General features: G+C 33.3%; 1 protein-coding gene and 1 pseudogene across 1 annotated transcript; one reads left to right on the top strand and one right to left on the bottom strand.

Moving 5' to 3' along the window:
* Positions 1-341: 341 nt before the first annotated feature.
* On the bottom strand, positions 342-1,503 carry LOC120074418 (protein DELAY OF GERMINATION 1-like). The gene has a single exon (XM_039027538.2). It carries the CDS (start codon positions 1,243-1,245, stop codon positions 454-456), a length of 792 nt encoding a protein of 263 aa, XP_038883466.1. The 5' UTR covers positions 1,246-1,503; the 3' UTR covers positions 342-453.
* A 6,031-nt stretch (positions 1,504-7,534) lies between these two features.
* LOC150036995 (uncharacterized) lies at positions 7,535-8,457 on the top strand (annotated as a pseudogene).
* The last annotated feature ends 371 nt before the right edge of the window (positions 8,458-8,828 follow it).

Genomic DNA, 8,828 nt, shown 5'->3' with positions numbered 1-8,828 from the left:
CTTATCATTATTTCACAATTGGGCTAGGTAATAAGGTGGTGTTTGCATGTCATGTCAAAGTATATTAACATTAATATTATATTATTGTTTCATAACTGGGTAGCAAATGGGTTATTTCTGTCTTTTTCAAGGATTTAAAAAAAAATGGCTTCAACTACAGCATTTCCCCAACAAATCACATTTTTCTTTTTGGTTTCTTCTGGAATTTCATCAACCCCAAATCGCTTCAAACACATACATTTCTACCCTCTTCTGTACTTATTAGGTTGTTTTTCAGTGAGCTGTGTTATGTTATATGTTGATTTGTTTGTATTTTTCTTTCGAGCAAAATGACGCAAAAGTTCTTTTTTAATATATATATATTATAATAATAATAATAATAATAATAATAAAGGCGTCTTAAATTTAATACATCGAAAAAAAGCATCTTTCAAAATTTGTTTGATTTTATTTTTAGGGAGTATGAAATCTGCCGTGCCTTCGATCGCTTTGTTGTCCCCATTCGCGAACGGAGAGATGGAGCTTCTTACTAATCGCTAAGAACCACACCGCCTGCAATGGTCTGAAAATCTCCGTCACCTCATTCAGCGTACGGATCCTCAGTCTATCGGCTTGTTGGATGAGTCTGAGCAATTCCCCGTCCTGCTTTTCCAGAGCCCTCTCCAGTTCCTCACTCCCCCCTTTCTCTTTTATTGTTTTCATCGCAATCCCCACCACCGTCTGATCCACCATCTCCTCCTGCACCCTCGCCAGCTCCGACGTCAGCCTCTCCTCTTCCTTAATTGTTCTCCTCTGCAGACTGTCCAGCTGCTCCATTTGCTTCGGCGACAGTTCTCCCGCTAATTCTTCCATCGACTTCATCCCCTGCAGGAACTCCATCAATCTGGTTTCCAGGTCGTGTCCGGTGAGGGAGTATGCTAAGCGGATGAAGACGGAGGGGCGGCAACCGGCGATCCAGAGGAGGGACGTTTCTCTGGCGCTGCACCAAACAGGGGCGAAGAATGCCGACACGTCTTTTTTGGCGAGCTGCATTCGTCGATCAATGTAGTCTTGGAATTGCTCTATGCTCTTGTCGACAAGCTTGGTGAGTTCTCGTTCGGTTTCTTCTTGGTTGGAACTTGCTCTGTTTTGGACGGCGTTGAGGGCTTCGAAAAGCTCCCCTTGGGTGTCCTCTTGAAGCTTCATCCACTCCATGAAACACCGCTCCGATGCAGCATGGTCGCTGATACTCCCGCTTTCCGCCATCTAAATCTCCCCCTCTTCTAATTTTTACCAATCACCATGTCCTATATCTCTCATTTATTTATACTGGCTAAAATCACGCGCTTGGCACGCGGAATTTGCCGCTTTAGTTTTAAACATAAAAAACATAAACATGAATACAACTATAAAATTTTAAAATAGAAACATCTACACTTTGAAGTCTCTAACACTAAGAAAATGCTCTATTTGTTTCCATTCCCCCCCTGTTCGATGACTTGAAATTGAAATAAATTCCAACCTTATCCATATCCGACACTGAATTAAGAAATTAATATATAGAATTGAAGTAGGAACGCGCCGAGCAGCTTATAGACGACGTGTCGTTCTCCGAGGAGGCATTGACTGGAGACTTAGAATTCCAGTGGGTTCGTATTGTTTTGACCCTTTTTTACCCTTTCTCGTCGTAGCTTTGATTTCTAGTGTGCTCGAAAAGGGAAAATGAAACAAATAAGAGAGAGAGAGAGAACCTTTGATTTAGTGTAACAGCCGTGTGGGTGCGAGTGCGACGTTTAGGGATGTCAAGGAGGCATATCGGAGTCGGAGAGATTATATTGCTTCTTTATCACTGTTCCATTCCATGATTTTTTACTGGTTTAGGTACATCCATGAATTTCATTTGCCAAGAAATACTACATTGCCTACATTTAATATCCTTTCATCACCGAACTTTCTTCCTTTTTCTAGATTTATGGCAACTTGCAACTTGGAGCATTACCCAACTTGGTTTTGGTATATCGTTTCATTTTCTTTTTAAATTGGTCTTATTAAATTTTCAACTATCTAGTATAGCTGTGGCCATCTCGATTTCAAAAAAACCTTCAATTTTGTCCTATTCTTCAAATTGCTTATGCGTTATTCTTATAAAATTTTGCTGACGACAAATCCGATGGGAAGATAATTCTTTAAGGTGGTTCACTAATATAATGAACTCGTCCAACACACGGTGCTTAAATTATATTAATAATTAGAGTAAATTATTGAGGGGATGTTTGACCCTAAATTGGGTTGTGTTGGGTGGATAAAAAAAACTCACCCACCATGTTCACCAATTATTAAAGAGGTTTATTATCTCATTATTTGCGTTGTGGGCCAAATATTTTCTGAGTGTATATGTTATTCGGTTAAGTAATTAGATAAAATATTTATTGAGATAGTTTTATTGTAAATAGAGTGTGTTAGAAATGATGAAAGTAGGCAAATGTTTTGTAGTTTTTGTTTGATTATTTAGCTCTTTTTTTTATTTTATCTTAATTATTTAGTTTTATTTTATTTTTAAAATGTTAATGGGTGAAAATAATATTTCCTCCCTTATTTTAATGATACGAGGTGGTTAGAATCTTTAATTTTTAATATCTTCAATATACAATTTTGACAAACACAGAAAATCTCAATTTAAAAATTTCGGTAAATTTTATTTAATTATCTTGAGTTATTTGGGATTATGTTTCGAATTCTAAGGAATAAATTGATTTATTTAAAAAGGATAAGATTTGAAAATTTGAATATAATTTAAGGAAAAGTGGGCAAGTTATAATGGAATTAAAATTTAAAATAATTTAAGCGATGTGAGAGATTTGAGTTGATGTGATGGAGGAAAACTGTGTATATATATATATATAAAACTAGCTGTCTTTTTATATAACTAATTGCCTTTCTGACTAATATCATAATTGGACTTATGAATTTCGACTTTGAAACTGAGTACAATTGAAGAATTTTTCCTCTTGTTTCATTTTTATGAATACGGAATGATTAGCATTCCTTCTCTGGAAACCTAACGATCTTCGTCATAACCAAACTTCATATCTCGAACCAAACCCGAGGAGTCAAGGAGAGATAGATATGAGACCATATATCGCCTTTTTTCACATAAAACTTTCCCTTCCTCCCCTATGAAAGAAAAGGAAAAGGTATTTAAATATATTTATATATTTATAAACATATAAATATATATTTATAAATATATTTATGTTGTGAAATTGAGGAGCACAATGGAGCACAACGGATATAGAGAAAATATAATATAATAATATATAAATATAATAATAAATAAATTGGTCTTTTTAAATATAAAAAATATTTAAAAATATTTACACTTTATAACAAAAAGTTTCATAAGTACAAAACACTTTTGGAATTTTTTGCTATAAAATGTAAATAGTTTTTTGATGTTTTTATTTATAAGAATTTTCCATAAATAAATAAATATAATAATAAAATAAAATAACTAAAATTATGAAAATTTAATGGAAACTTGGTGGATTTCTTACCAATGTATGTGAATTTAAGATCCATCAAATACCACTATTTATAGCCAAAGTTGCAAGTAGGATGTGATCTTACATGAACACCAAGCATGAATAACTACAAGACACATGGACAACATGAAGATTGACACATGATTTTTAGGATACTAAGCAATTGGCATCTATTTTTACAATATTTATAATACTCCCTTTTAAATATCCATATATAAATGAAATATGTCTCGTTAGGTTTTAAGAAAAATCCAATGGGAAAAAATTCTAGTAGAGGGAAAAAAATTACATATTTCATATAATATATATCCTAAAAGAATACAATATATTTACTCCCCCTCAAGAAAACATCACTTAAGATCTCTGAGTCGCTGCATTCCAATGTTGTGCAACAATCTTCAAAAGTTACGATTGGTAATGCCTTTGTAAATAAGTCTATCAAGTTTCCTTTAACAAATTTATTGTACAGTAATGTCGCCATTTTTTTCAAGATCATGAGTGTATAAAAGCTTCAGTGAAATATGTTTTGTTTTATATCCTTTAACATATCCTCCTTTGATTTGGGCTATGCAAGCACTGTTGTCTTCATATAATATTGTTGGAAGATTTTTATTAGAAGACAAGTCACATGTTTCACGAATGTGCTAAGTCATTGATCTTAGCCATACACATTCTTGACTAACCTTATGAATTGCAAGAATAGCATGATTTGAAGAAGTAGTTGTTATGGTGTGTTTCATCGATCACCATGATATAACAGCCCCTCCACATGTGAACAAATAACCTGTTTGAGATTTAGTTTTGTGTGGATCAGATAAATATCCAAAATCTGCATAACCAAATAGGTCAAATTTTGATTTACTCACTAGAAGAAATTCGGGTTTTAATGTTGATTAAAAAAAGTGAAATCAGATATATAATGTCGGTTTTAAAAAAAAACAAATCGTTAATGTCGGTTTTAAACCAACATTGAAGATGGGCTTTAATGTCGATTTAAAACGACATTAAAGATGTAATGTTTTTTTTCTTCTTATTTTATTAAATAATATAACCCTAATCGCAGCTCCTTCTCTTCCTTACCTTTCGCGCCGACACTAAATAATATAACCCTAAATCGTCGTCACTCCTTCTCTTCGTTATCAGCTTTCTTCCCTCGCCGTCTGTCGATCGTTCTTCACGCCGTCCGCCGATCTTTCTCATTTCTCATTTCTTTAAGCTTTATTCGGTAAGTTGCTTCTCTCCTTTTATCTCTTTTCTTCAATTTTGATTTATCTCGATGGAGTTCGTTGAATGTTTGATTGCTGATAATTCGTAAGGCGAAAGGAAATAACGAATTTTGCTATAGGTGTGGATTTTACTTTTTTTTTTTCCTCCTCCATTTTCGTCTGTTTCAATACTCTGTTATCGTGATTAGTGGTTTAAGCAAAGAATCACAAATATCGTTATCCTATGAATAAGCCTATTTCTCTTAGTGTTTAAGCAACGAAACAGAGAATATATTTGGAGAGATTAGGTAAACTTCAAATTCATGAGTAATTCATTCAGCTATGGCGCTCGAGATATCGAATTTTGCTGTAGGTGTGGATTTTACTTTTTTTTTTCCTCTTCCGTTTTCGTCTATTTCAGTACTCTATTATCGTGATTAGTGGTTTAAGCAAAGAATCACAAATATCGTTATCCTATGAATAAGCCTGTTTCTCTTAGTGTTTAAGCAACAAAACAGAGAATATATTTGGAGAGATTAGGTAAACATCAAATTCATGAGTAATTTATTCAACTATGGCATTGGATATTTGAGCATTGTTTCAACTATAGCTTCTTATATTATCTTGACTTCACACAAGTTTTGGTTCATTGGTGCCTGGCGTATTTATCAATATGTCGATCTAATCTTGAAATTATGAGATACTGCGATCTAAAGGAATAATAATTTCTTAAACCTTTATTTTTATTTTGGCAAAGGTTTCTCTCGCAAAATTGTATTTAATTATAAAAATGGATTGCTTACTATATCAATTGAAATGAACTAAAACTTCCGTTAGAAGCTCTTTGTATGCATATGAACTAGGGTAGTAAGTCTAAGCATTTAAGCATTTATTGATGAACTGGAAATTTATATCATCTTGGAGATTTGGAAGGAAGATAGGAAGATTGCATTAGACGTGTTTTAAAAAGATTGACAAGTGGAGAAGGTACACCCGACACAAAAAGGACTTCATAACAACATTAATAACAAAGACAAGGTAATATTTATAAGATGCTTATCTTAAAAGTCTAATTCTAAATTTGTTGATGTTGCATATTTTACAATCATAATTTTATGCTTTTAAATTTTTCCTTATTATTATTATTTTTTTTTTTTTTTTGTAGATTAAGTTGCATATTTTACAATCATGGATAAGTCAGGGATGAAAATGAATAGAATGTCAGCTGAGTATGGTTTAGGGGTCGAGGTGTTTATTAAAAATGATCTACAACATTCAAATATACCGAATGTCATGAGTTGTCCATGTTTGAAGTATGTTAATGCAAAGACTCTAGATGTAAACAAAATAAGAGAACATTTATTTTTTAATGGTATAGATCAAAGTTATCAGACATATATTTTTCATGGTGAATCATTACTGATTAAGAGAAACAATGAAAATGTGTCTACTAGTGAAAGAGACGAAGTTGATGAGGATGATGTTGATGTTGGTGACACAATTGGAATGTTTGAGGCTGCATACAATAACTATTTTAGTGAAAATCCAATATTTTTGAAGAATTATTAGATGATGCGAAGAAACCATTGTACCCAAATTGTAAAACTTTTTCCAAAATATCTACATTGCTAAAGTTATATAATTAAAAAGCTAAATTTGGATGGAGTGATAAGAGTTTCACCGAGTTGTTGGAATTAATTCATGACATATTACCTAGTCCTAATGAAATTCCAACTTCTACTTATGAAGCAAAAAAGATGTTGGGTACTCTTGGAATGAAGTATGAGAAGATTCATGCATGTAGAAATGATTGTTGTTTGTATAGAAAAGAACTCTCTAATGAAAATGTATGCACCATTTGTGGTACGTCAAGATGGAAGCTTCAAAAAAATTTAAACGAAAGGGCTAAGAATATCCCAGCAAACGTCATGTAGTATTCCCCCCAATTCCAAGATTTGAAAGAATGTTTCGAAGTAAAGAAACAGCAATTTATTGACGTGGCATGCTAAAAAAAATGAAACAAATGGTTTATTAAAACATCCCAAAGATGCCCTATCGTGGAAAAAAAAATAGACAACTTGTGGCCAGAGTTTGGATCAGAACCTAGAAATCTTCGTCTTGCTCTTTCGACAGATAGGGTAAATCCACATGGAGATCTTAGTAGTAGATATAATTTTTGGCCAATGATGTTAGTGACGTACAATCTACCTCCATGATTGTGCATGAAGTGAAAACTTTTTATGTTGACTGCACTAATATCTGATCCTAAACAACCGGGAAATGACATAGATGTTTATTTAGCTCTATTAGTAGATGACTTGAAAAAACTTTGGAAAGATGGGGTAGAATGTTACGATGCATATGAAGAACAACGTTTCATGCTTAAAGCCATTTTATTATGGACCATTAATGATTTTCCTGCGTATGGTAACTTGTGTGGTTGTACGGTTAAAGGATATCATGCATGCCCAACTTGTGAAGAGAATACTTCATCCACTTATTTACCAAAAGGGAAGAGGATGATGACATATCTCGGGCATCGCAAGTTTCTACCCGCCATCATCCATATAGGAAACAAAAGAAGAAACAAAAGAAAGTTTTTAATGGCGCACAAGAACTAGAATTTGGTCCAAAACCATTGAGTAGGGAATAAATTCTTGCAGAAACAAGTATCAATATTCATTTAGTAAGAAAAGTATCAAAGAAAAGAACAGTGGAGATAGCACTTCAACTTATTGGAAGAAAAAATCTATTCTTTTCGAGTTAGAATACCGGAAGTATCTTGATGTGCGACATTGTTTAGACGTAATGCAAATTGAAAAGAATGTATGTACAAATATTATTGGCACATTGCTTGGTATTCCTGGTAAAACAAAAATGGAATAAAAACTCGATTAGACTTAGTGGAACTGAACATTAGATCAGAGTTAGCCCCTCAAGTAGGAGAGAAAAAATTCTTTTTACCTCCCGCATGTTATACATTAACACAAGCTGAGAAATTGAGCTTTTGTAAGGTACTATCAGAAATTAAATTACCTAAAGGCTATTCATCAAACATTCAAAGTTTAGTGTCGTTCACAGATTTGAGAGTTTACGGACTTAAGTCACATGACCATCACGTTCTTATGCAACAATTATTACCGGTAGCCATTCGTGATATTTTACCCAAACATGTAAGACTTGCAATTACTCGCCTATGTTTCTCCTTTAATGCTATATGTTGCAAGGCGATCGATTCATCTCAGATAAAGGGTATGCAAGAGGATATCGTTGTTACTCTATGCCTCTTATAGAAGTATTTTCCTCCATCATTCTTCACAATAATGGTACACCTTATAGTGCATCTCGTAAGAGAAGTTGAGTTTTGTGGACCTATTTATTTGAGGTGGATGTATCCTTTTGAACGATACATGAAAGTGTTAAAAACTTATGTACGAAATAGAAATCGACCAGAAGGATGTGTTGGAGAAAATTATATTGTTGAAGAGACTATAGAGTTTTGTTCTGAATTTGTATATGGTGTTAATTCTATTGGGCTAAACTCATCAACAAAGAAAGCGAATTCAAACATTAATAGAGCATTGTCAGCTGCTTCTTTTATCAGATCGAGTAAGGATGAGTTAGATCAAGCTCATCTTTATATCCTTCAAAATGTAAATGAGGTGTTTCCTTATGTCGAGTATGTAGATCTTCATCTTATTCCTGTTTTAGGTTACTTGATTATTCAATAATCTACTAACTTTGTCATTTATAATAGACAACATATGGATATTTTTTCTAAGCTCAATTCTGGTAAAAATAAAAGTAGAAAGTGGCTTCAAGAAGAGCATAATCGTACATTCAGTCGGTGGCTATCCACACAGGTAATCTCTAGAGACCTACTATTTGATGTATAATTAAATGTTAACTACTAAAATATTATGAAATATATCGTATGTTGCACTAGCTCTCGAAGTTCCCAAAAATTCCATATCGCTTTCTTTGAGATGGATAGCTAATGAACCTTATCCAACTGTGGCAAAATATTCTGGTAATGTGGTCAATGTTTACTACTATCACATAAAGAAACACGATGATGTTAAGAGGGTTCAAAATAGTGGAG

This window comes from Benincasa hispida, chromosome 3, assembly GCF_027475165.1.
Source record: "Benincasa hispida cultivar pf3 chromosome 3, pf3_genome.v1.1, whole genome shotgun sequence".
Taxonomy (NCBI): Eukaryota; Viridiplantae; Streptophyta; class Magnoliopsida; order Cucurbitales; family Cucurbitaceae; genus Benincasa; species Benincasa hispida.
The sequence above is the reverse complement of the archived record's forward strand: the minus strand, read 5'-3'. Positions and strand labels throughout refer to the sequence as shown.

What these genes read in the sequence shown, in the direction of transcription:
- LOC120074418 (XM_039027538.2), bottom strand. Translation starts at nt 1,245, where the DNA reads ATGGCGGAAAGCGGGAGTATCAGCGACCATGCTGCATCGGAGCGGTGT.